Source organism: Pseudomassariella vexata (genome assembly GCF_002105095.1).
Source record: "Pseudomassariella vexata strain CBS 129021 chromosome Unknown BCR38scaffold_5, whole genome shotgun sequence".
Classification (NCBI taxonomy): domain Eukaryota; kingdom Fungi; phylum Ascomycota; class Sordariomycetes; order Amphisphaeriales; family Pseudomassariaceae; genus Pseudomassariella; species Pseudomassariella vexata.
In genome coordinates, this window is record NW_024467960.1 from 75,867 (window position 1) to 102,346 (window position 26,480).

Consider the following 26,480-nt stretch of genomic DNA (forward strand, 5'->3'; position numbering starts at 1 on the left):
AACCATGAAGGAAAAATCAGAGTATCTTCTGGTAACATCGTACACGTTCATTTTGACCTCTCCTCCAGTGAAGAGATCCGCTAGAATCAAACCTTTTCGCAGTACAGAGCAAAATAGAAAGCCCTGGTGCAGAAACTTTTCATGTCCATTTTCATTAGTGCATCCCCCTAGTCAAGCGTCAAGTGAAGAGCGATACCCAGCTCCTCCAGACTGTGGTTGGTCTCGTTGTGATTTCGCTTTTTCGTATGAGTCGGCAGAAACGGGGCTTGGAAGATTGATCGCACGGTAGGGTTGAATTTGTTCCAGACACCTTACCAAACTGGACGGCAATTATGGAAGATACTGGCGGTTATTGATGATAGACTCTCGTTGGACATCCAGACGCATGAATCGATCCCGATTTGTGGGTTGATCGGGGGTTCCCTGTTGCATTTCCGATACGAGTGTTTTTGCAGACTCGCTCTAGTAATTGTTGCCCCAACCACCCTGCTGCTGTCGGCCGCCGTAGTTTCCAAAACCTTGGTTGCCGCCGTAGCCACCGTAGTTGCCATACGGGCTGCTGGCGTGACCCTGCCCGCCAGCTCCCCCTAGACCGTAGCCAGTGGCGCCGGTTTGGTTTCCGTGCAGACCGTGGCTTTGCAAATGGCTGGGATATCCGCCATAGCCACCCATTCCCTGTGCGCCCGACTGGGGCGGGGGAAGACCAGATTGGCCAGGGGTGTTATTCGCAGCGGAGCCTGGACGAGCAGCGGCGGCGAGCGAAGGGCTTGGACCACCAGCTGCTTTCGCGTCGCCATAGGGCTTGAGGTCGTCACTCGCAGAGCCAGCCTGGGCGTTGGGACCGTTGAAACCCTGTCCTGCCTGGGATTGATAAGACGATCCAGCTCGCCCGAAGGCATCGTGTGACCCGCCAAATCCGCTGTTGCCAAGACCTTGCGCGCCGGACTGAGCTGAGCCAGCACGGCCATAGTTTTCGATGCTAGAGGCGATGCCACTGTCACGGCCCGCAAGAGAGGGTTGTCCAAAGCCGCTGGTAGCAGGCGAAGAGCTGTGGTCGTACGGCGATTGGTGAGACATTCCGTACTGGTGTTGTCCGTAGACACCCCCCTTGCCACCGTAGGGGCCTTGACCATATCCACCTTGTCCATACCCGGCACCGTAAGCCGAATTCATGTATTGAGCGTAGAAGGGGCTGTTGTAGTAAGGGTGGCCGTAAGGGTACGAGCCAGCGGGAGGTTGCTGGTGCAGACCAGATTGGGGGCCATTGTTCTGAGCAGCTTGCGGCTGTTGCTGATGCGGGGTCTGGTTGGTGGGATTGGGAGTATTGTGACCACTGTTCTGGACATCCGAAGCTGCCGCAGCAGCTCCGTATCGAGACTGTGGGGCAGCGCTCTGAGGATATTGGCTAAGATTATCATTGCTCTGGGAGGCATTGTAGCCACCGAACCCTCGTTGCTGGGCGTTCGGTCCTTCAGTATGGCCCTGTCCAGCATGTTGCTGGCCGTACTGTTGCGCACCGTAGTAGTTGTTATATGGGTTGCGAGACTGTGGGTCAGCTGTGTAGTAGTTAGAGTAATCGCTTGGTGCGGAGCTGAATGCGCCGGCTCCGGGCTGACTTGGCGCCTGGCTGGTGGGTGCCGGGAAGCTGTCAAAACCACCGGCCGAGGTGACGGGGTTCTGCTGACCGAAGCTGTCATATGGTTTTTGGGGGAATGAGGCTTGGTCCTGAGTGTTAGTCTGGCCGAAGCGTCCGAACTGCTGGTTGCTTGCTGGCGCTTGAGGCGCTGGGTACATGTCAGTGGGCACTATGGGTTGAGGATATCGCGACATACCTGGTGCAGCCGTGGCGGCAGAAGGGCCGGTAGGAGTAGCTACGGGGGTTGCTGACGATTGATCAGTGCGACTATTCTTGCTGTGCATTGTGAAAGGGGTTTTATTACCAGCTGCGCCGGTTGGTTGCGGCAGGGAAGTGGCAGGCTTTGGAGCCGCCGCGGCGGCGGCAGGGAACGCCTCAGGTAAAGCGGATGGTTGGGCGACGGGCGGAAGGGAGGCACGGGGTTGAATGGGCGAGTCAGATGGTGGTTGAGCTCGAGTCTCGGCCTCTTCCCGATCTCCATCAATATCGTCATCGTTTCCATTCAGGCTGAAGGCACCGAATTGCACAGCGGCTCGGTCGACTTCACGGTTGCCGGGCATACGAACTGCCTCTTCCTGTTCGAGCAGCCGTCGTTGGTAGCTGGGGATACGAATGGGGCGTTCTGTCGCCTTTAGGGCGGTGGCGACAAAGCCACTAGAAACCGGACGCGTGGCTTGGTGCTGAGCTTGTGATGCTGAGATAGGAGTTGCATTTGCGTTGATTGGCGCAGAGCGGGGATCCCACGAGTCAGTAGCAGTGCTTGCGGCAGTAGCTGTGCCTGGAGGATGAGACTCGTCGGGCAATTGCGCGAGGTTACCCTTGGTGAGATCGTCTTCGGGCGGGGGTAGAGCGACCTCCGGCTCGACAATCTTCGGCGCCTCGGCGGTGACCGGTACTGCGGGGGCAGGCTCTTGCTCGGCTGGCTCTTCAGGTGTATCTTCGACCGTCGGTTCGGCCTCGGCAGGGGCAGGTTCGGCAGCAGGGAGCGACTCGGTGGGTTCGGCAGCTTTGGGGGCAGCAGGCTCCTTGGGCTTAGATACGGCGGCGGGCTTTGGAGCGGTCGACTGTCTCAACATACTGGCCCAGGTCTTCGGCTTCGGACCAGTGTTCTCGGTAGTAGGAGCGGTGGCAGGCGGGGCGGCAGGAGGAGAGTCTGAGGTAGTGTTGGCAGTAGTGGTAGTGTCTGTGGTGCCCCAACCAGTGGTTCCCCATTCATTCGTAGGCGCATCGTCGGGAGATGTGGCGTTGCCCCAGCCAGACGACTCATCGGTAGGCACAGAGAGCTGTTGGTTCTCTTTGGATCGTTGACCGTTGGTAGTCGTCAAGGCAGCACCTCTGCCTCTACCACCACGAGCTCGCTCGCTGGCACGAGCACCACGAGCACCTCGTCCGCCGTCTGAGCGACTACCTCGGGCCAGTCTGCTGTTACCAGATGTCTCCGTCAAGCCAGTCGAAACAGCCGAGTCCTTAGCCTTTGGCTTAGAAGTCTTCTTGGGCTTCGAGACCTCACCCCATTGTGAGATAGAGCCTGTGATTGAGCGGTAGGTTAGCATCAGGTCACGTATACTTCAAGAAGCTAGAGAACACATCAAAGTAGAGGGAAGGTGGACCGGGAAAACGCACCATCGGCGATTCGGGTGGCAGCGACTTCAACGTCGCCATCCGTCTCTTGCAATGCATAGAGAATGTCGGCATCAGACCAGTCGGGGAAGAGTTCCTTGATGGTTTCAAGCTTGCCGCCGTACTGCTTTCTGAGTTGGCCCACGTCGCCATCGTCATCGAGGGTAGGGGAGTCTGTTGCTGATGTGGCCAGCTTATCGCCGTTGGCTCGTCTGTTATTGCTCGGTCGCCCGCCACCAAAACCGCCTCGGGCCCCTCGACCACCGCCTCTACCGCGAGAGGTCGGGGCCTGGGATCGTGCTTGCACCTCAGACATTGCTGAGAGTGATGTGTGTGGTGTAGTGTGTGATGTGGATGAATCCCTTTCTGGAAGGGATGGCGATGGTGCTGATCAAATCGGCAGTCAAAATGTCGATGCAGTGTCGGGCAGGGGAGAGGCGTCTGATGGTGGATGAATTAAGTTAGATGGTTGGTCGGTAGAATGGGGTGTAGAGGTGAGAAAGGTCACGGTCAAGGGAGGAAGCCGAATTGAGGCTGACTTTTCGCAAAGTGGGCGTGTCAAGAACGCGCAGGAGCTGCAGGCGGCCCAGGCTCGTCTCGTGACAATGCTATGTGAAAGATGCAACCAAACAAAAAATAGTTGTTGGTGCTTGCACTGTTTGTATTGAGACAAGAGCTGGGGAAAATCTTGTGAAGACAGAAAGAATATTTGACGAATCTCGAATGCTCCAGTCTCCGCTATCTGAGCCCACAGCAGATATGGCAGGTGAATTCAATGTTCCAATTCGTAGCTTCTCTTTTAGAACGACAGTAGAGCTGAGAGGCGCTGCAGCGATGCCTGATGGCGTTTGTTCCAGTAGTTACCTACCCGGTGTGCTTGCTAGGTTTTTTTTACATTGCTTTTGGAGACCAATCAAAATGCTTGAATCCCCAGCCAGCCTAGCCCACCTTTCCGTCCAGATCGCGATGGAGTATCTATACTTCCAAACTGCTTTCTACGGGTCACTTGGTTAGATATTCGCTTCTCATGTCGACCTTCTCAGCACCGGAGTATGCTGTCAATTACCCAGTACCTGTTTCGACTATGTTACACTACATCAGCTGATACTTGGGTGGACGCTTCTTGGAAATTTAATCGGAACTTAGAAGAATGCCAAATCTTGACGGAACACAACGTCTACGTTGTCAGCATTATAAGATCAAGTTGAAGTCCAGTCACCCTCCAGTTCGGTCTTGCACACCAAAAGCACCAGCCCATTTGCACCTGAGGTCGTGCGATAATCATGTACATATACTGCCTCCTCTTGCTGGGCAGGTTTTGAATTTCTGGGGTCGATCAATGTCAGCTAAGTCGCATGACATGAATCAGGAACGAGCTCCGCAATTAAATCTTCGGGCCGGATTATTGTTGCGGAGTACTTATCTACCGGTAACCTAGCTAAAATAGAGAGCTCCACCACGAATTGGAGATGAGTCGCGATCGAGGCTCTACTCTTGAGCAACGGTACCATAGTGCCGACTACCTCTCATGGTGATGACGTTGGAAAAACTCTTGGCCTGCACATTTAACTGCTCAATTAGGACAGAAGCTTTTCACCTCGCGAGGCCTGCGAATATGTGGTGCTAATCAGAAAGACGCAATCAAGCTCTTCAGCCATAACACCCGACCGGCCGCAGAGTGCCATCGTCATCATGGTCGCCCGAACATCCGTCCTCAATTCGCTCAAGAAGGGCTTGCTGCCACAGATTCACCACCCGCTTCCTCTAAACCGCCGAGAATCTCAGCAATTGCTGAAACAGATTACAACCTCATTCCGGAAGAACCTAGATAAGGAGCACCCATGGCAGCCTTCAGAAACACCGTCTCCATCTCGGCACGACCACCCCACCGGCAACACTAAGGATACAACTCAGAAACATCACCCGACCGACCTACATTTGGAGTCGATTCTGTCGAATCCTCTCTTCTCCCACCCACGCCACGACCCTGTTGCGCTGAACCGCGCTGCGCCGCGACACAATCCCACAGATGTCTTCGATCATGCAGTATCTCGGGGCATGATGACCCCCCGGCGTGCGGCTGGCTTCTTGGCGGCTGTGAAACTTGACATCGAAAAATCCTCTACGCTGGACATCGAGCAAGGCATGGCCGCGTCAGGCGCGGGGCTTCGTGTAGTGAAATGGCTTCGCGCATCCGGGCTGGAGAATCGTGTTGACTTTCTATCCGTGCCTTACTCGGGCCTCATGAGAGTGCTGGTTCCATTTCTGCAGGCTGAAGGGCTTCAAGAGATCGTTTGGACGTGGATTTCAAGGCTTGGAGTCCGACTTGCCACTACCCAAGTAGACGAACAAGCACAACTTTTGATGGCGCAGCTGCTCGCAAGGACGGTGATAGGCAGCAGCATGACAGGGGAAGGCTTGCCCCTTGACACTGCCTACTCTTCCATTATTCGGGCGAATCAGACTCTGCCGATGGAAAATCTAGCCGTCGCAAATCACGTGAAAACGAATTGGCTTCGCCTCTCGTGGAAATCAACCGTAGAGGCTTGGAAACATCCTAAACCATCGGCACCTCTGTTTGACCTGTTTGTTGATATGGGACGACCATTTCGCCAACAACTTGATCTTGCTCATTTAGAGCTACTCCACCCCTCAAATCCGGACCACTCATCAGCGGTCAACTATCTTCACGATAATGGCAGGATCGCAAGAGCAGTTGAAAAGGCGAAAGCAAATTCGTCTAGCAAATATCCTACAAGGATGATAGTCCTGGGCACAGATACTGTCAGTAGATTGAAGGAAGTCGGGCAAAATGATGAAGCGTCGTGGGTGAAGGAGTTTATTTCGAAAACCTTCTTCGCTTGGAACAGCAACACAAAGCTGGATCCATCAGAACTACTGGACCTGAGAACCAAAACTGGGTTGCCTGCATGAGATGAGGTTGAGAATATTGAGATGCAAAATTGAGCCAATCGGCGTACGTGTTCATGAACTTTAGAGATATATCCGGCATGGGAATGGCGTTTTAGGAGTTGCTCAGAGTGCTGCTAGGAGGGTTACAATGTTATGCTCAAATGTATGTCCACTGACCTGATTGACAATGTGGTGGGCTGTCAATGGGCAGTGTACGTCGAATATTATGTATGAAGAGGAACAAGCCATGGTCCAGTGCGATTACCAGGCAAGCAATAATCCGTCCAGGCAAGACGTTGAACCAAACACGTCACGTATGTTTGCATTCCGATAATGTCTGAGTTATCAGGTGGTTATCTCATGGGGATATTTAAGAGTGGAGTTAATTGAATACTCGACATGGCGCCTGCAGCGAGGCAGACAAACGGGACTAGGGCAGGCCATGAAGGCTTCGGAGAGAACAAACTAGGTGTGCTGGGCGTAGGTTTGAGATATGGAACGAGGAACCACAAGCACACACGGGAGGTTGATAGGTGCTGAAGCCTCGAGACAACATGGTTGTAGGTCCACTTCAATCTCATTGGAAGACAATGCTGCAATCAATGCAACATGATCAATAGAGGCACAAGTGAATAGTGAGGCATAGTTTAGCATTATTATTTCCCGAGGAGACTTGTAATGATGTAGGCGTGTAGCTGGTCGTAATCAGAGTTAGGGCGTACAATATGGGATGTGTATTGAAACAGGATGCATCAACTTCGTAGTAAAAGCAATAAGGTGCAGAAAGACACAATAAAACTCTGCCCAAGCCATGTCCGAATAATAACAGGGACAGGCTCACATTCTAATAATGACAAACTCCCACGTACTCCAGGATGACAAGTTTTGCGTAATGATCCTGAGAAACGCTTCAAAGGGCTACTCGGTGCTTATGCTTCAGGGCAAATGCCCTTCTCGTGGTACTAATTTATCTTCTACAATTGAGCTATTGACAAAGACTTTCTTGAAAACGTGGTGGCGAAAGGGTGCCTGTCAAGTTTAACATTATCAAGAAGACCACGGTGGCTGTTGTTTCCGGTAGCAACTTCACAAATCATCCAACAGAGCAAGCTTGGTTCTAGATTTTAACCCAAGTATATAAGGATATAAACATACTATAAGGGGGGGAGAACCAATTAATAGTGTAATATCAAGCAAAATACATAGCCCTTTATAGTAGCGTCAACCCCATGAAACGACTGCAGTGGTCAAGTCTTCTCTGACTGCATCTTCTCCTCCGCTCCCTGCCAGCCATTGCCATCAAAATCTGACACCCACCTCTCACGGTGGTCGCCATTGCTGACCTTGTTTCACTGCTCAAAGATACGAAGCCCTGTTGCTCTCATCAAAATCCTCCACGATTCGTGGCTGGTACCCGTTTCGGTTCGGACAAGCCCGCATTTAAGTCTGTAAAAGCAGATTCAACAGTGGCGCACATTGCTCCTGTGCTGTAACCTTTTCGCCAGTGCTAATGGTCGATCCTCACAACGAAGTCCCTGAGGAACACAGGACCAGGTATTGATACTATACCTAGAGGAGTTGGATGTCAAGTCATCATCTACACGAATCATGATGTACCTTAAGTTCGTATCTATTGTGGGGTATAACGACCAAATTGATGAACAGATAGACACGAAATTCGGGGGGTTCTGCCACCTGCATCCTAGAGATAGTACGTTATTTCTACCCGCCACATGTGTTTCCGCCACCGTTTCATGTATATAAAAAAAGAACAACTCCCTATGGTTATTGTTTGCTCGACTGATGTTGTAGGACACGGTCATTCCATTCAGCCCCATTCTGCAACCCCTGCCTCTCATCCCTGCCCATCGTCCATACATTCCGGATTCATCGTCACCTGCAAGTGGGTAGAAGAGCGGTCCGGGCATATTGATAGCGGAGACTGTGGGTATCCTGCAGAAAATGCGGCCACGTCGATTTAGCCCGACACGGGGTTTTATGAACTATCGACATGTTGGGTGGACATTTAATACTCGAGTATTCCGTACTAAAAGTACATTTTGTTCTTAGCTTGTAAGTCTGAGGAACCGCGTTTACTACACATCATCAACTCTTTCGGTATATTATACCGAATACGACCCTCTTACCTGACACTTTTGCCTAGCATTGCGCCTCGGGCCTCAGACCGCGCCATCAAATAATACCCTTGTACTGATTGTTTCCAAGCGAGCTCTTGGACGTCCTCCAGATCCAGAGCTACCATGCCGCTGCGCCTCAAAAAAGAATGAAGACCATCAAAAAGGCTCGGTCTTTTTTCCTCGTTCCCAGATCACCTCATACGGATACAGCAAAAATGCCGTCAGTCAAGCTCGTCATCTTTGACTTCGAAGGCACCCTGTTCGACACGCAGAGGTCCATCTCGCACTGCATCAAGCTCACATTTGATGCGTTGCTCCCCTCTAAGGCGCCCTCTGAGCCCAAGGTGCATCGGCTCATATCTAGCGGGGCTGGTCTGATGCAGACTTTCAAATCGCTTCACCCCGACCCATCATCTTTGGACGAGGAGAAATGGACGGCGACTTATCGTGCGATATACGCTAAGCATGGGCAGCCCCTGATTGCGGCATTCACTGGCACAAAGGAGCTTCTCACGGCGCTAAGGCAGCGAGGAATCCTGGCTGCAATCATAAGCAACAAAGGCGTGGCGGCCGTTTCGACGGCGCTCAAGAACAACGGCATGGAAAACTCCATTCCCGAAGATCTGATTATCGGCGACAAAACACCAGGTGCGACGCGGAAACCGGATTCTGGAAGCTACGTCAATGTGCTGCTGCCAGCCCTTAAAGCAAGGGGTCATGGTGATTTCGATCCTGCATCGGTGCTGGTCGTAGGCGACACAATGACGGATATCAAGTTTGCGGCGAATATCAGAGCTAGGTCTGTCTGGTGAGTGACTCTGCAAGTCTTTGGTTTTCCTTCACCTTGTGTCTTGGGGGTAGTGAGCTCTGCACATCGCAGTCTTCCCTCCTGATACGCGTTGCAAATAACATGGACTAATACAGAGAGATGCACAGGTGTAGGTACGGCTATGGAAATAGAGTCGAATGCGAGAAGTTAATCCCAAATTTTGCTGTAAGCTCCCTGAAAGGGGTGATCACAATACTCGATTTGGAAAACGACGAGCCGCCTAGAAGTGCGTGAAGCTTTGAATCATCCATATAAATCAGTGAAATTATAGTTTGTAAACAGTGAACATTCGGGAGCTGCAAAATAAGGAGTCAGCTGACTATAAAGTGTGCTACTGGGAAGAATATCGTGTAGGTCACAGGAAAAGTTGCATGTGTTTTAATCATATAATCGATTGCTTGCATTGTATATTTAGTTTTTCAGATGATAAGCCCCGGCTCAGAATATGAGCAGATACTATACAATGTCGATAAAACTTTACTCATGAGCTACAGGACGAACCAGCTTGAGCCCAGCGCCCTGGATTTATTTGTGTGAAACTTCACCTATGAATATCTGCTTTGCTCTTACGAACTCCATAGGCTCCAGACAAGCAGTATTACTGAATACGCCACAACGAGCTTGTAGACTTACGATTCCCCATGACCCCATAAAGCCCGCTTGCAGTCTCTATTCCTCGCTCTATTCTTGTCCCTCTCACCAGGCTCGTCAAGTTCAGGCACACTAGGCGGCCAAAAAGCGTATCTGAGCGGTGTTGCGAAAGCCGTCACGATGGTGAGCCAAGTCGCAGGTGGCCAGGCGATCCTCTCCTCTCCAAAACCCCGAACCGTGCTCTGTCGATCCCATTGTGGCTACCTAGATACAGAAGGTGCAGCTAGAGTATTAGCTTAAGAGATGGAATGAACAAAGAAAGAGTAATCTCTATTACTAAACCTACTACGAGTAATGCACAAGATTGCTATAGTTGCTGCTATAGAAAGCAACCTACTAGAAGAGCCTGGAACTTTGTTCAAATTGGAGATACAGACAGATGAATTCAATCTTTCTTTTGGACGATACTACACTTGTAGAGAATCCTTCGTCTAGCTACTGGCAATGCCTGTATTCCTGGCTGGGATAGCGAAAACAGGTTCAGGGACTGAAAGGTTTATGTGTTAACAGTTTCTGAGAATCAGAAAAATTACCAAATTCCAGGTATATATCTGGAATATGCTACTATTTTGCAAGGAGCATACTTAGTGTTGTTTTTACGCCCTGGTTGTTATTTTTGAATGCTGCATATCCCTATTAACCCTCTATTTCCCGTTTCCCGCTTCCATTAAACAGTTCTGATTTAGAGACATACTCTTGAGAAACACATCTCCCTTTCTCTTACGGCTCGTCCTTTGTTCAGAACACCAAGATAGCTCTATCCTTTCAGAAACCCTGACCTGAGCGTCAAGATGGACAATATTCAAGTAGAAAACGACGGACTGGACTGGATGAGTGATACGCCAAATAGGTCTAACGACAACTCGGAATTCGGTTCCAAACCTGCTTTCATTACCCCGGGTCCGCTTCTATTTGCTATAGAGGCGCCTACCTGTACTTCTATGTTCTTGTTATTATTCTCACTCTCTACATCACTGCTAAATCCAAATGACGCAATTGGCTAGGCAGTTCAGGCTCGAGCCCCACCTCACCTAATTAGTCATGCCTGTGGGATTGAGCGCCATATGTGTGCCTGAGGTGGTGCCTGAGGTGATGCCTAAGGCAGTGAAATCGCTTGTGTAGATAAAAAGGTCGGCACCTGCCTACCTACCTTAGATGTAACTTCTTACAGAGCACTCCGAGCAGTCAATACACACATCACACTGCGCATCGATCATCGTAACCAATACAGGATCTGTACAGAGTCATCATCTGAGGGATGAATCCCTCAATGCCCTCAAATTCTCTCCACTCAGCTCGGCTCGGCTCAGTCGATCTAAAAATGGCACAGATCCTTTTGGAGCCACTGTGGCGTATTTGGCCCGTGCATAGCACCTTCCAAAGTCCTTCATTCAGCCACCGACTTTACCCGCTTACTTATGGTTCAATGTCAACTGACTCGACTTCATTTGATTCGCCTCACTGCCGCCTCCGCCATGGTAGACCACAACGCTGGACATATGCATCACAATCATGACGACAATGACAGTCTCCCATCGACGGCAGTCCCCTATGCATCGCCCCCTGAAAACGGGTCAGTCTGATAGTGCTCCTGGGGGCTATTCCACGTGGGCAGAAAGCTCTGCTTGCGTGGATTGGCCCGTTCCTGTTCTGCTCGACGACAGCTGCTCAACGGCAAGTCAACCGCAGCCAAAGCCTGGAAATGCCGGAACCATACTCATCAGGTGCGCCTGCTGAAATGACCGGGGCTTTGGTAGGCCGCGCGACCGAGTAGAGTAGCGATGCGTTGCCATCGCGTAAGGCAGAGAATGTCACGCTACACTCTCTGCCTTGCTCTATCTGTTGTGCCTCCGTTGCGGAAACTTGTTGGAGAGCGCTGCTGTCGTCAAGCCCAGACGGCAGGACCTTTCATTCTTCCTTTCATTTTGTGCTTCAGTATACGCTGAATATTCACGATTATGGTGGTGTCTTCTTGGGATGGATCAATATGCACCTGAGTCTCCACGCGATGCTCATGAAGTTCATTTCTGCTGCGTTGAACCGGAATGCTAACGTGTTCTAGTTCGACAATGGTGGACTCACTCCTCGATGACGACGACTCGACTGCGTCCTACATAAGCTCCAGCTCACAAGAGGAACAGAAGGAACAAGAGGAAGAACAGGCCCGCAGCATACACCTGGCTAGGCTCAACACTCTGGTATCTTGGACCGACACCGACGGCCAGAAGCAAAGCCTCGGTGGGCTGACGTTGGATGTGCACGTAGACTTCTCACCCCAAGATAAGACGAATACAGCCTTCTTCCGACTGCGCGGTTCCGTCTTTTTGAGGCACCGGAGGTGCGCGACCAACAAGCAGTCCGTGTATCTATTCATATACCCGGAGGAACTTGATACCGTCACACTGGAGCGCAACAACAATCATGGTGCAGCACACGTAGCGCAGACAACGCTCAAGGAACCGAATCCTCAGTCGCTGTGCTTCTCGATGAAACGTCCGCCGGCGCTCGTCGTCCCCAAAGGCGTCCCTCTCGCCTCCAAACCGGCAACGCAGGAATTGTTGGATGCAATCCAGGCTCTGGCCCGAGCAACCTGTTTCACCGTCTACTTCAACCGCGGAGCTTTGCCCCACGAAGACCTGGCTTTGCTCACCCGTGTTTTCTCATCATCAAGCACACACAACCGCCCGGCAACGGATACTGAACGTGCCCGCCTTGCTCCCTTGTATACTGGCTATGGAGGCCAGATCATCGACGTCTCCGGTATCTCATCAAGGGAGGAGAATGCCGCGGCTGATTGTAAAAAAGGGGCCGATGGAGTGGAAGGGTGCAGTGCCGAAGTTGGACCTACCCCGCCTCCGGCGTACGGCCAACTTGAGTCTAGTTGTAACCAGCAGGCTTCAACCTCGGGTACGAGAATCCCATCACGCACTTACGACATCCCATTTTCTTCAGCATAAGTAACTAACACGCAAAGCCCCAGGCGTAGGCATAAAACGGCGGCGCATAGAGACAAGCCCCACCGCCAGTGATCGCAAGGCCATGCCACCCTCTCCTTCTTCGCCTATACTACTCAAAAACATTCTCTCCCAGCTTATTCACATGTCTGCTCGTATAGAAGCCCTGCACACGCGCGTCGAGCAGATGGACAAGCGCGTCGACATAATTGCGTACGCTATCGACCGCGATCCAGTGTACCGCCTGGCCTCCGAGGATCGTCAGGAGTTGTTCGAAAGTGTTGATGCACGAGTTGAGGACGCTCTCCTGGCCGAACGCATCACAATGCAGAACCAAATCGATGAGGACGTACAGGAAGTCGGGGAGCGGATTGGCAAACAGGTTACGGAGTCGTTACGGCGGGCACGATTAACGGTGGACATTGGAGAGATAAATTTCGATAGTGTATAAGACGATGTGTATTCGGAAAACATGTCTCCGCATGTTGGGGCCTCCGTTTCCTTTACCACTTGAGCACCCTGTGAATCTCAACCGCGGATAGGTCCACCGTAAATGGGCATCTTACTATCGGTTTTGGTACCCTATTCGCAGCTAGAAACGCAAGGCCTTGTGATGTTTGTTTTCAAACGATAGTCGCTTACAAGCAGATGGCGGAGGATCCGGACACTCGTAAACAGAATAAAGAGGACGACTGTCAAAGCGTACATAGCAGAATCTTCTATAATTTTTTCGGGTGGCTTAAACACCCCTGACATTGTTACGGAAGCTTTGAATAAAACGAACGGGAATTATTCATTCGATTCGTCAATGTTCCCTGACGCTTAGAAGCAGGCGCTTTCTATCTGCTCCGATAACTCCATGACCGTAGCTTACTTGAGATCCGCTGTTGGTGAAGGTTGCAAGAAATCGGCGGTCAGGAGGATATGCCTACCACCCAGCACGCTGTTAGGACGGCACCTGAATAGACGCTTTCCATCTTATCAGACGTCTCTCGTTACATTGATTGCAGCAGCGAAGCTGTTGCTCGTTTTGTGACTCTGGGTTCGCAGGTTGGTCGAATGTGTCTTTTGTAACAACAGGGTTTGGGGGAGGGGTTTACTTTCGGGTAGGGCGTTTGTCAGACCAAGACAGAACTTCTGTGGTCGTCATAGTCAAAGTTAGGGTGAGAGAAATTATTTAGAGAATAAAAGTGCTATCTGAATATGAGGAATGAACTGAACGAAAAGACTGGCTGGTAGGGAAGGTGAAAAGTGACAAACTGCCTTGCTCTCTCTTCTTCTTATATCTTCGGTGCCCGCAGCTATGTGAAAAGAAAGTTGTTGATTCTTCAAATAAAATTGATCTCGAAAAAAACGTGGCGAAAAGAAAGATAGACCATCCCCTGTTATTTCATTTTAACTAATGTCCGGCCTTGCCCTACTACACTATACAGTATATAGTAGAGAATCAAGTGGGCAGTATTTTGGTTATAGTAACCGCAACTACACCTACTATCGGGGATATCACCTAGCTTAAGGTATTAAGACTTCAAATAGCCTATACCTGTCTTAAGCTGTCTATATACCGCGTAAGTAGCCCTAGGGGTAGTGTTATCTAGGGAGTCTTTAGTAGAGAGTTTGGGAGAGTTGTTGGACCAAATTGACCGTCAAAAGACGAGGGACCCACTCGTTGTAGAATGAGGTATTTATAAGGTCTGACAGGTGTCCGGAAGGTATCGCTGGGAAGAATGGTCGGAAACCCTGAGCAGGCTGCCTACATTATTGGTGAGTGTCATCGGCATAGGAAAGCGATTGCATATTTCCTAACTGACCTGTCGTAAAACTAGTCTGGCGTACGCTGGATGACTTGAAGAATTTCCAGTCCTCTCCTGCCTGCTCAGAGTTTCTGCAGAGCCTCCCCGAGAACGACAACTTGCAAGTCTCTATCGAGTCCGGCTCAGCACTGAGATACCTGACCTTGAACAATGCTTCATCGTCGTCACCGCCGGCGCCGTCGCGGTTTCTCACCTTTGAACACGTCAATGGTTATCCGACGGCGGATGTGGAGGGCCTAGTGACCTTCACCGCCTTCTTGGTACCGCGCAAAGACGATTCCGTAAGGAGGACATGGTACGAGAACGTAAAAGACGTGTTTGGCCACTTCCTCCCTCGCGGCTCCGAGTTTATTAGATTGCATCACCATTTTAGTTGGCAATATTTGACCGTGTGGTTCTGAGTGCTTACGGAAGACCACTGGATGGAAAAGAAATTTGGGAAGCCGGAGCAGACCCAGGAAGACATCCAAGGTCGGACAATCATCTGCGAGTTTCGCCTCTGGCCACGTTCATGCGACGTCACTCCGGAGCACGAAGAGGCATCGGCGACGGCCCCGCAGGCGAGGGAACCGTGGGATCAAGCTGTGGCGAAGGTGATGCCTCCGGTTACGGCCTGGGAACAGGAACGTTGGGACATTCGGAAAGTGCCGCGTTTTATCCCCCCGAGGAGATGGATCCGGAGGACCTTGAGTATGAACAAGAGTTGGAAAAATTCCGGGAGGAACTTCTCCAACGCAACGAATCGGCAGGGTGATACGAAATCATCTAAGATCCCGTCAAGATCTGGAGTTCAATATATACTTAACTACCTATGTAGGTAAAATTATCCCACCTTGTGCCGTAGCTCTCGGTAAAGGATCAATACTTTTCGATACGTAGTAACTTGGCAACGAACGATTCATGGCGTACCCAAACAGGCTCTGCCTGTGCGATTTATTGTGACCAGGTAAAAATTTTTATGCTTGCAATGTGTGCCAATAATTCTGCGAGAACCCTACCAAAATTTGTACTTCAAGGAAAAGGGTCGATGACTGCTTCAGGCCCGTGGAAGTATGCACGCAACTACTATACCTACCCTTGTCAAGACATCGTACTATATCTGCTTCAGTATCAGTGAGTGTATACATCCTTCTCGCTTCCTCTACGTCTGCTCAAGCTGGATTATCAAATGCCCCAAAAATCCGACTCTGACCCTGACCCTCAAAATGAAAGTCCCATTGTCTTGGTATAGACCAGAGTTCGTTGCCATGGTCTTCCGCACGCATGTAAAACATATGAGTGATAAAGAAGACGTAATTTTCGGAGTTTAGCTGTGCGGTTTCAGGCTATGTCAAGCCAAGGTTAAGGCAGGTGGCAATATCATCTGCCGGTCCCGAGTCAGTATATTGTTCAAATCTACGGAACATAGGACATGGGTGCAGGCTACTCACATTCCTCCTCAACGCCTCCCAGAAATTCAACTCATGGATAGCGTGAAAAGCCTCGTGAAGGAGAGTCGCGCTCTTGGGGATGGCATCCGCAAGGTTTGTGCCACCGATGAGCAGATTGTTCGCATCTCTGTAACTGTCTGGTCTCGGGCTTCCCTGGAAGCTGTATGGGCAAACAATGACGCTCGCGATCTCATCGGCAGGTTCAGCCTGGGCGTTGGCGCCTTGTCTGAACGGTTGAATTCTCGCAGTGACGCCGAGGTCGTCTGTATAGCAGTAATTGCCGCCGAATTCTGAACTAGTAGCCGTTCAAGTACGTGACCTCGCCAGTCTACCATGGTTTATTATCTGGGTCTTCGGTAAGTTGCGCGGCATATTAGGGTATGTCCATGACGCGGATCGGGTTGCCATTCTGGTCCAAGATATCGTCGCCCTGATAATCAGAGACTGAGAAGGCAGGTTTATGCAAAGACAAAAAAGTAATGTCACAAAATAACCAGAATTCGACCTTATCATAGTAAGGCACGTTACCCGCGCCTAACTGAAGGTTGTAAAAGTCTTTAGTATGGTTGATATACACTGATCATGACGTTAGTCTAGTCTGCGCTTTAGGACTGGGAGCAACGATGAGCCGGAGATAATCTTGCAACAACATCTGGAAGAAAGAAATGTTGCGTAGCGGTCAATACTTCTGACCCTTCGGACAGCGTCAGCGGTGACTCTGCTCTCCCTCAATCGCCCGCTATTTGTGATACCAAAGATTGTCGCCAGTGACCTTCGAACCCGGATATCGTTATTATAGTTGTCAATGGCGTTCAGGGCCACATCAAGACTTTCAATGCCCTCGCTGAGCGACTGATCTAATTGGGCTACCCGATCACCGCAGCCACCGTCACTGGCCCCGGGCTGAACCGTAAAGATATCAGTGATCTCTATTGCGACGGTGCGTGACAGGAGGGTGAGGAGGCACGTAGTGGATTCGACGGTCTGCCGGAATACGGGCTTGTGCCAGAACTCCTTCTTCCACGGTATTGAACAGCAGGCATGCTAATCTTGGCATTAAAGAAAGGCTCGGCTCGGGCGTCGTAATCGGGTCGATCGATAACTTCTTCCGCTAAAGCTTTGGCGAGGAGGTGAGAGGGTGGGCATAGTATAGGCAGCTTCTCCTCGACGAAGGGAAACCAAGTAGGCACTATCTCCTTATTATAACCTTTGTAGAAAGGAAGGACTCATATTATGAGACGATCTCTACAGCCGTGTCCAATCGGATCGTGTAAGATCTAGAGATCGAAATCCTCCTAGTTTAGGACTTTATACGCGCCGCTTATCCTCTCGTCTAGTCCGCCGTAGACCTGGTATTCCTTCGGACGCGGCTAGATATATTCGTCCGAGCTGTTATCGATATCGGTATATACGTCGGATTCTTCGTCATAACTATTGCCCACCACCTTCACTGGCTTCTCGGCGAAACACCTGATCAAAATATTGCGTGGGCAGCCATGCTTAGACACCGCTAAAATCTTAATCTCGTCATTACAGAGACTTTTCGATAGATAAGCTGGACCAGGGAATCCTACTCGGGAGCTTTTATTTCGATACCGTCGGCGAAACTGTACTCGCTTCGTACAGCCATCCGGTTAAGCAGTATAGCAGCTATTCAGGAAGCCTCAAGATGATGTTTCTTACTGAAGAAATTGCCTCGCCTGGAAGCGAAGCAGTCGACTCTGGCCAGAAAGATGACACAGGAACGAGGCGGTCCACGGTTACAGCTGTAGGGTGATAGTAGCAGCGAAGTATGCTATATTGACTCTGAATATACTATACAAATAATACAGGGGAGTTCCCCCATAGGAATATCCGCAAATGAACGTGTTTTATTCTGTTGTTGAAGATCGCGAGACTCGCTAGACCCGTCCTTGATACTTTCATAAGGCCCTTGCTGTTCTGAATGGCATTCGCTTACAGTAGAATTATCACCTAACTATGAACATATTTCTTTTAGTGCATCGAGATTATTCCGAACCCTTGAAATACGGTCCTATCGTGCCACTCCTATGTACGGCCAACTACACTGGCAGGCCAACAGTTGGCCACCGTCAGCATTACACACAGGCCTAACTAGGTGCATGCCTCCTTGTCTATTGTGACGTTAACGTTTCAAACAGTCTCCGGGCTCGAATCGTTTTCTCCTTGGAGACCTGGCCGATACTAGATGGCTGATGGTGGGAATGATTATGATAGAGGAAGACCGGAGTAAGATCCCTCGAGAGATTTTGCCTAAAGTGATTGAACGTGAGCTAACCTCAATTATGAGCATAATTGCTCAGTGGCCCGAGGACCATAGGTGCATCGCCGAGGATACAGGCGCAACTATAACGGTGTGTAGGGCCGATCTAAAGGAACTGGAATTCTTGTAGCCATGATTTCCAGATAAAAGGAGATATGGTAGCTCCTGCTAGATGATTAATAGCCTCCACCCTACATTCTCTCTCCCGAGTTTGGCAGTTCTCTCTCGTGCTAGGAATTTCTACACAAGCCCAGAGACATCTGGGAACAGTTCGCAACTAGCAAGTCGACAAATAAACTACGTATTAGCGTTACGATGACCTCCAACGCTGACCTGGAGTTTCAAACTCTTGGGCTTTGCGATGAAGTCGAGGACTCTAAAGCAGTAACTTTCTGATGCTCTGGCCGCCTCAGGGAAGGAAATGACTCCTGAGAGTCGTCTGAGGCACACGAAGCGCGAGATGCCATTCTTCAAGCGATCCAACGGCATATTATCCGACAGAAATGCGAACCGGAAGTAAAGTGCGCCTAAGGCATTCTCGGCGATGGAGACAAAAAAATCGAAATATCGCGATAAATTAATACCAGGAAAACGGTTAAGCGTCGAAGTAGACAAGCAAGGTTTCATCTCGAGGTAAACTTCGATTTTCATGCCCAAATTTGGAATAATCAGATTATTAGCCCGACGTCGTCGCCATGACGCAGCACGTCATCGTCTCAGGCTACGCCGACAAGTCCCAACTGCTCGTCGGCGGCTGGTCCCAGGGCGGTTATCTGTCCTACCTGTCGTCTGTGCGGAACGGGGCCCACGGCTTAGTTCAAGGGCGCCATCGCGGGCGCCGGCGTTACTGACTGGGATAGCATGTTCCTGACGTCAGACATTGGGTTCTTTCAGGCTCAGCTCGTGGGAACCGCGCCATGGAGGACCAAGAAAGATGATGTAAGCACGCGGACTGGATCCGCGCTCTGCGAGTTCAAGGGGGCTGCCGAGGCGGGTACAATTCCTCCCATGTTGATTTTGCACGGCGAGAAGGACGGGCGAGTGCCCATTACTCAGGCGTGGGGCTTTAGGAGGGCCCTCGATGAGGCCGGGCTACCTTTTGAGTTCGTCACTTACCCGCGGGAAGGACACCATTTCACGGAGCGGAAGCACATTGAAGACCTGCTGGAGAGGGTGATGCGCTTCGTTCGAGCACATCTCGATCCGGTTTCTGGAACTTGACATCACGGATTTGCATATACTATCATGGCGAGAGTTCCGAGTGAAGCGAAAGCTTTTCAATTTATCTGCGAGCCATCGTGGTCATCATAAGACTAACCACCTCTGTGACCTAAGGTAAATAAATAACTTTACTCCTCATCGGCTCCAGTCGCCTTGCCAGAAAAGCAGACCATGCTGCTTTGAATCGTAGATATGGGTATCCTGAGCGAACGCAGGCCAGCCAGGTTTATGATGCTGCAGTGCGGTGTAGTATACAAGCTAGTTCGCTAAAGATGAGGTATCATTCATGTCCGCGTCTGTGCCAACAGCCGGTGCAGCCATCATAATCTCTCGTCTGAGTTCATCCTTTCGTCCTCCCACATGTCGATGCCCTGTTCCAGCGCCGTTTGTCGGGCCTGCCACGCATCTCTCCAGCTCTTAAACTTTTCTCTGAATTCAATGGGCTCTTCCCACTTCTGCATGAGACCCTTCCTCTTCAGCCTACGCCGATGCCTCTTTCGCTCCCAGATATTCATATACATCTCCTCTTCTTTTGTGAAGTCGTGGCCTGTAATCCAATCGCTCGCCTCGGCCATCACATCCCCCAACTCTTCACCGACCCACCATGCCAAAGCACGGCCTTTCCCACCCGTAGCCCACTCATCGAGCATAAATGGCATGGCGTACGGGAAGTAGGGCTCATTCGGGGACCAATCGCAAGGGTCGTCATGGGTACACCCGTAGACGGGACTGACGTAGAGGAAGCAGAACCCGGATTCGAGTGTGTACCATATTGCGAGGACGAAGGTCAGGATACCGAAAAGAGTCAGTTTGAAGTTAGGTTTGCGGCGATACAGACGTGGTAGAGATATCAAGAAGGCCGGGTCACGAGCGTGGGTGGACATCGAGCTAGAGGTTAAACCCAGGTCAGCAAGAACCTGGGATGACGCCTTGTGCTCAGAATGTGCCACCTTGCCTTCAAGGCGCTCAATGCCTTGCTTCGCACTGCGGATGCCAAGAAGCCCAGTCTTGAGTGTCTTGCTCATACGGTCGTACGTCCGTAGCTCGCGTTCGCGATCCGTGAGTCCAGGCATGTCCAAATCTTCCTCGATCTTGAGCACGGTGTCATTCACCACCTTCTCAAGCTCTTCGTGGTCCAGGTCATTGTTGTCCAGGAGTTCATCAAAGTCGTCCAATGTGGAGTCGTCGATTTGATGCTGGCGGAGGATGGATCGCAGATCGTCTTTGACGCTGGGCGGGTTGGCCGTGTTGATAACTGGACGGCGCCGCCGGGACGCGGCTCGCGCGCTGCGCGAGGCTGGAGCTGACAAGGACCTCGCAGAACTTTTTCCGAGGTCAGGTACCTCGCTTCTCTCACGCTTTATGCTCGGTTCGGTGCTGGTAACGCCAAGTGTAGTTTCCGGTACCCTGAGGGGCTTAGCCTTGGGCACCTCGTCATCCGTATCGTCCCTCCTCTCAATCTTCACAGTTGCCGGCGTCTCTACATATGCACCCGTGACACGAGGCGTTGGCTGAGTCAACGGGTCGACGACCTTGTTTGGCCTTGGTGTCTCGTCCTTAAGTAGCTCAGCAGGCTCCGAAGACTCGGATGGATCTGGCGACGGAGCGCGTATTGACCCCCTTTCAGAGTAATTGTCTTGGGGAGCAAAGAGTTTCATCTCTGCCTCGATGCGATCTGTTGGGTCGGATTCAGAGTTGACCAGGCTTCGTCGTTTTTCCTGAACGGAGTCACTTGATGATTGGCGGCGCAGACCCACAAAGCCAACCGTCAGCCGTTCTCTAGAGCCCTTAACTTCTGGATTCTTAGGCCGTCGGTCATCTTGGGCTAGTCGAGGCCGGCTGCCGTCCCGTTCATAGATTTGTTTCTTAGGCAAAGCTTGGTCTGAAGCGGAACGCTCGGTTTGGGGTGGCAAGTCTTGATGAGGGGGGCTAGGACTAGAGCTCGTTGCTCGCGCAAGTCGACGGAGCAAATCATGAGAATTATCTCGAGAATGCGAGGTCGTTGGTCGATCTCCGAACTTATCGTTTGTGCCCGTGTTTCCCTTCACATCCCCGCCTGCTGCAGGCTTGTCCTCTTTCTCATTTTTGGAATTCCGGAAAATTGTAATAGGGGTATCGGTTATCCGTTCAGCATTCCCGGTGGGTTTCGCAGTCTTTGCGTCTCCGTTCTTTGTGCGCTCAGGGCTCAAGCTCAGGGAGTCTACTCGGAAAGTTTCTTTGTCGGGAAATCTCTCCACCTCTGGCGACACGGAACGAGCTTCGGAGTTCTTAGCTCGGATTTCGTCCAGTCTGCTGGTGGCGACGGCTCTCCTCGACAGTGCTTCCATCTCCTGTACCCTTATCTCGTCCAGCCGTGTGTTTCTCTTTGCAATTGCGTCCTGGTCTAACAAGTTGGCCTTCGCAGCTGCATCCTCACTCTGTCTGATCCGATCCAGTTTGTCGTTACTGCGACGGTAGTCGGGACTACTAGATGCTTGAGACGAGGATTCTGCTCCACCGCCATTTGTCCTTCCCAACTTTATTCGAGGGCTGTCAGAAAACTGCAAGTCGCCAGCTGTGAAATCGGCATCGAGTTGCCAGTTGTAGCTCTTCTCAGGTGAAGGGTGCGTAGGCCTTCCCATCGGAGAGCCTCGATGCGGCGCGAGTGGATCAAAATCCAGTGACGGCAACGGTGAGGTTCGTCCAATATGGTCCCAATCGGGCGCATCTTCTGATGAGTGCTTTTCCAAGTTCGGTTCCCACTGGCTCATCCTGCGATGCTCTGGGCTGCCACCCAAGCTGCCATCGCTTGCTTTCCTGGCCAGTGTAGTCCCCGTCTCCGCGATTTTTGGTCCCACTCGGTTTTTCGAAAATAGTCCGTTGAGAGGACCGCCGCCTCCTGTCAGTTGGTGGTTCCGGTCAAACTGCTTGAGTTGTTGTCCTAGGTCGCTATCTTTTCTCTGCGCGAATGGCCGAGTTGGCCGCCCCCCGTCCTCCGATTCCTTCCTCGATCGGTAGGGTCGCGGGGCCGGACTGGGCGATCCGTCGATAGCTCGATTCGCCTCGGCATTTGCCATGGTGAAAGCTTGCTGGATATCGATGGTGTCATCTTGCTGGTCGTCGGCTTCTTGTTCCTCGGCGAGCCTGAACGCATCCTTCAAGCCCATCGGCTGGCGTCTGTGGAGGGGGTTGTTGTTTGGCGAGGGTGTGTATTTAAAAGACGATCTTCGGCCGCTGGCAGTGGTAGATAGCGCCGTGGACTTTGGTCGGGGAATGTGTACGTTTCGCGGTGACCCGAGGTCTTGAGAGGCGCCGAGTGAGTTGTACCGAGAATGGGGGCGCGAGAATGGGCTCTCAGGCCGCGGCAGGGACCTCCTACTACTTGTCCCGGATGATTCGAGGGATGTGATGCCCTTTCCTTCCAATGCGACATTCTCCTTGGACGATTCGGTCTGCGTCTTCCGGGACAGGCCCCGACTGGCGACGGTTGGTTGCATGAAGCTGCCTTGACCGTTTGGTCTCGTGGACAGCACGTCTGATGTTTTGCGCTGGTGGCGATCCATCATCCCAGGGTGCTGTACCGCGAGTCAGACACATTAAAGGTACGTGATGTTGGTAGGATGGCAGTCAGGCGGGCAGGCGCATGGTTGTCACAAAATGCATGTTTCGTTGCCCGTGATGCGCTTCATCCCACGCAAATCCAAGGTGGTGAGACAATAGGTAAAGTATTGAATGAGGGGTCATGGGGTCCAAGCTACATTGATGTGAATAGTTGGTGACGTTGACGACAATTGGATTGCAAAGTCCCAAGCGCGACTGACTGCGGTGACAAGCATCTGTAAGTTCTCTATTGTTGTTTCCACTGACTTCGAGGTGGATTCATGGAGACCGCGTCAAGCATTTGTGGAAACCGGGATGAAAGCACAGGCCACCAGATGCGGGCCCATAATCGAAACAAGATTTAGTTAGCGCTAGTTCATCCTATGTTGTATTTGTTAATACGTTACAAACTTCAGGGTTGAAATACAGCTCCAATAACATGTTGGCGTTGGTAATGTGACAAAACTGAGCTTAGTTAGTTTAGTTGGGTCATAATTGTCTGTCGGCGAACTGACTGCGAGTAAAATCCTTGATACGAAGGCAGTAAGTGTTCCCCCCTCAAGCCACACCTCGAATCCATTCAAAATCACACCAACTGGTGATTGACCAATGACTATACTGGCCGGATCTCAGCATCACATCTTACCAGCATGTGTCGAGAATTTATCACACAAACAGAGTCTATATCGATCCCTGGTGTTGTCTTCACCACCTTGACATGTTGGTCTAATTGGCCAATTGTGTCAGACAAAATACATAGAAAACCAGGCGTCAGTCACTACAGTTCAAGTCTAACCAAAATGGGTGCGCCAGTATTCTCGGCAGAAAAGCATTGTTCAGCACTCACTGCCTTTACCACAGGTTCTTCCTTGTGGCCACCTCCCTCTAGCAGGACCTGGAGCACACAATCTTCACATTTGCTTACTTCCGTTTTCCGAAAAGAATTCTTGTCAGTAGTGCCAGAAGTTGCAAAGTCAGCATTGAGCCTGTTCACAGAAAATTGAGGCTTGAAGACAGCTCAATTTCTTGATTAGTCACATTTGCTGTGAAACCTCCATGGTAATGGCCATGTTAGCCAGGATGAAGTTGACATTTCAGTGTTGGCAACACCAACTCGTCCATCGGTGAACATGCTTATCAACGATTCGCGACTTGGGTATTCATAAAGTCCTTGGTATTGTCTGTAACTCTTGTTCTGGTTGAAGTCTGTGGTCAAGATCTTAGACGTGACCTCCCATAATGCCGAGAGCGATAGATCTTACCACGAGTGAAATCGAACATCGTCATCTTCTCAAATTAGTATGTGTTTGTTTTGGTGGTTCACTTGATGCCTTTACAAGTGTAATGTGCCAAGAGTAGGCTACGTGGTTACGTATCCTCTGCTTCAAGTTATCTAGACCAGTATTGATAGGCATAGTTTGGTTAGGAGCATTTTGTCTCGACGAATCATGGGAGCTCTAAGGTAGTAAACTATCAAATAGATATGCTTGTGAATGGGGAAATTCAGGCAATTGTAACCCCGGAACAATCACTAGGTCTCTGAGGTAGTGAATTTCTACACAAGTGTACTGTCAAATGGATCGATTGTGAATATAGTGTTTCCAGCAATGGCATTCCCCGGGGCATTGTTATCATCCTCCCGGGTGAAAACTCAAGGTTTGGAAATTGATAAAATGGCATAAGAGGTACACAGTATGATATGTGATATCAGCTCGATAGCTATCCCTTTGCCTGGTAACCTTGATGTATCCCTTCCTGGGGATATAGCCAGATCACATTTTTACGAAGAGACAGCGTTACTAGTAATGCTAGCATGGGTGCTGGATTCGGACGAGCATTGCAGTTAAAGCGATAAATTTAGTTTCTAAGAGCCGGGCTGATTTTGTCTATAGTGCATTGGGTTTCCAATTTCACACAGTTCCACTATCTCGCGAATCATTACCAGCGTGTGCAACCCACCTCCGGCGCTGCCGCTGCAGCTATCACTATACAGAATCAGGGACGGGGTAGAGACGCGCAAGTCTAAGATCGCACGCGCTTCATCTTTCTATGATCTGACCAAGGAAGAGTGCAACTCGCGCTACTCTCTGGCACGAAATCATCAGGGCAAATGAGTCCCCAGAACATCAGCGTATCAAGTCAACGGAAGCATAATAGTCGAACGATCTTACTTCTTAGTATTTGAGTGTCTGAGAAATTTTCTGATACATTTAGGCGATGGGCTGCGTCATTTGGGTGTGAGGGAACGGAGGAGGTTCGCTTACGGATAATTCAAAACAGAACAGTCAGTCTATTTGATGTTACACAGTGATTAGGAGAAAATTTATGGCATTAATAACTTCTTTCCACTTTGTTTTGCGAAAGAATAATCCGTATAACGTGATTTATAAGCAAGTCGCGTGGTCCTAAGCTTGGCTGGTGCATAAGCGCTGTAACACAGACTGATGTCTGGGTGCCACAAGAGAGGACCAAGCCCCTAGGCCAATAGACCAAAAGATCTAGAAATGCCAGTGGATCACTGACATTTTGTCCCACTAACTGCTATATACAGCACTCTGTGGCTCTGTAATCGCCAGACCTATACGACGTGATAGCCGCGCTAATTCGATGAAAATAAACGAATTAGAATAGGTTATTCTGAACTTTGTATAACAGTAAATAGAGCTCTAAACGCGCTTAAATCGCCTATACGACTACTAGGGGGGCTTATATAAAGATTATAAGAAGCATAGGAATAGTTCGACCTTACATAGAATATAAGAGCTAAGTATGGTATCTAAGATATGGCGATGATGAGGCCACAGAGTACTGTATATAGCAGTCGGCCGGAGAAAATGTCAGTAATCCACTGATATTCACGATCTTTTAGTCTATTAGACTAGGGGCTTGTGTAACAAGAGATACAGACAAATGGAGAAGCCAGGCACAATCATCAATTCCTAACGCCCGTATTGAGAATGTACAGAGAAGGAAACTTGCGCCTCTAAGTGTCTTGGTGCCTTGAGCACCATTTTAATGGCATGAAAGGTTTCTTTGACACGCCAACGGACCGTCATGACTTCGCCCACCAGTCAGGGGTAACCCGACTTTGAATTACTCATGTCTTCATACCACTAACTTTTGTCACAGCTTGGTGTTCTCTGTCACGACCTGGGTTACATCGCATTGGTAGAGACCTCGATTAGGTGCTATCGACGAAGATTCTACTCTAAGGAGCGAAGGAAAGAAGATGACAACTTAGGTTTGAGGGAGCGCGACTAAGTCATCCACGCTTGGCGGGGCTCCTACAAGGGTTATGATTGGCTTCCAATCTGACACTGCCATGGCAGGTGTTCCAGCTGTAAGTCACCTGGTTGTAGTGAGTCTGCGAGGGTTGACCTTCACATTCTCTTGTGACAGGAGAGGACTTAC

General features: G+C 50.5%; 8 protein-coding genes across 8 annotated transcripts; 5 read left to right on the forward strand and 3 right to left on the reverse strand.

Annotated features, from left to right (window-relative positions):
• Positions 1-462: 462 nt before the first annotated feature.
• On the reverse strand, positions 463-3,572 carry BCR38DRAFT_483457 (uncharacterized protein; the record flags this gene model as incomplete). The annotated part of the gene is made up of 4 exons (XM_040863628.1): positions 463-1,784; positions 1,833-1,883; positions 1,941-3,164; positions 3,260-3,572. The coding sequence occupies 4 exons, from the start codon at positions 3,570-3,572 to the stop codon at positions 463-465; spliced, it is 2,910 nt and encodes a 969-aa protein (XP_040716739.1).
• A 1,376-nt stretch (positions 3,573-4,948) lies between these two features.
• BCR38DRAFT_340228 (uncharacterized protein) lies at positions 4,949-6,190 on the forward strand (the record flags this gene model as incomplete). The annotated part of the gene is made up of 1 exon (XM_040855769.1): positions 4,949-6,190. One exon carries the CDS (start codon positions 4,949-4,951, stop codon positions 6,188-6,190), a length of 1,242 nt encoding a protein of 413 aa, XP_040716740.1.
• Positions 6,191-8,522: 2,332 nt separating this feature from the next.
• On the forward strand, positions 8,523-9,370 carry BCR38DRAFT_340151 (putative haloacid dehalogenase-like hydrolase; the record flags this gene model as incomplete). Its single annotated transcript, XM_040855757.1, has 2 exons — positions 8,523-9,115; positions 9,244-9,370. The coding sequence occupies 2 exons, from the start codon at positions 8,523-8,525 to the stop codon at positions 9,368-9,370; spliced, it is 720 nt and encodes a 239-aa protein (XP_040716741.1).
• Positions 9,371-11,533: 2,163 nt separating this feature from the next.
• BCR38DRAFT_165822 (uncharacterized protein) lies at positions 11,534-13,396 on the forward strand. Its single transcript, XM_040853810.1, has 3 exons — positions 11,534-11,544; positions 11,615-12,694; positions 12,768-13,396. The coding sequence occupies exons 2-3, from the start codon at positions 11,833-11,835 to the stop codon at positions 13,190-13,192; spliced, it is 1,287 nt and encodes a 428-aa protein (XP_040716742.1). The 5' UTR covers positions 11,534-11,544; positions 11,615-11,832; the 3' UTR covers positions 13,193-13,396.
• Positions 13,397-14,468: 1,072 nt separating this feature from the next.
• BCR38DRAFT_483460 (uncharacterized protein) lies at positions 14,469-15,309 on the forward strand (the record flags this gene model as incomplete). Its single annotated transcript, XM_040863629.1, has 3 exons — positions 14,469-14,505; positions 14,568-14,860; positions 14,929-15,309. The coding sequence occupies 3 exons, from the start codon at positions 14,469-14,471 to the stop codon at positions 15,307-15,309; spliced, it is 711 nt and encodes a 236-aa protein (XP_040716743.1).
• Positions 15,310-15,981: 672 nt separating this feature from the next.
• On the reverse strand, positions 15,982-16,945 carry BCR38DRAFT_511258 (uncharacterized protein; the record flags this gene model as incomplete). Its single annotated transcript, XM_040865030.1, has 2 exons — positions 15,982-16,561; positions 16,672-16,945. Coding segments are annotated over 2 exons (477 nt in total), but the record flags the coding sequence as incomplete, so codon positions are not given.
• Positions 16,946-18,964: 2,019 nt separating this feature from the next.
• BCR38DRAFT_511262 (Alpha/Beta hydrolase protein) lies at positions 18,965-19,658 on the forward strand (the record flags this gene model as incomplete). The annotated part of the gene is made up of 2 exons (XM_040865031.1): positions 18,965-19,060; positions 19,164-19,658. The coding sequence occupies 2 exons, from the start codon at positions 18,965-18,967 to the stop codon at positions 19,488-19,490; spliced, it is 423 nt and encodes a 140-aa protein (XP_040716745.1). The 3' UTR covers positions 19,491-19,658.
• On the reverse strand, positions 19,575-23,175 carry BCR38DRAFT_165841 (uncharacterized protein). The gene has a single exon (XM_040853811.1). The coding sequence runs from the start codon at positions 23,033-23,035 to the stop codon at positions 19,811-19,813; it is 3,225 nt and encodes a 1,074-aa protein (XP_040716746.1). The 5' UTR covers positions 23,036-23,175; the 3' UTR covers positions 19,575-19,810.
• Between the last annotated feature and the right edge of the window lie 3,305 nt (positions 23,176-26,480).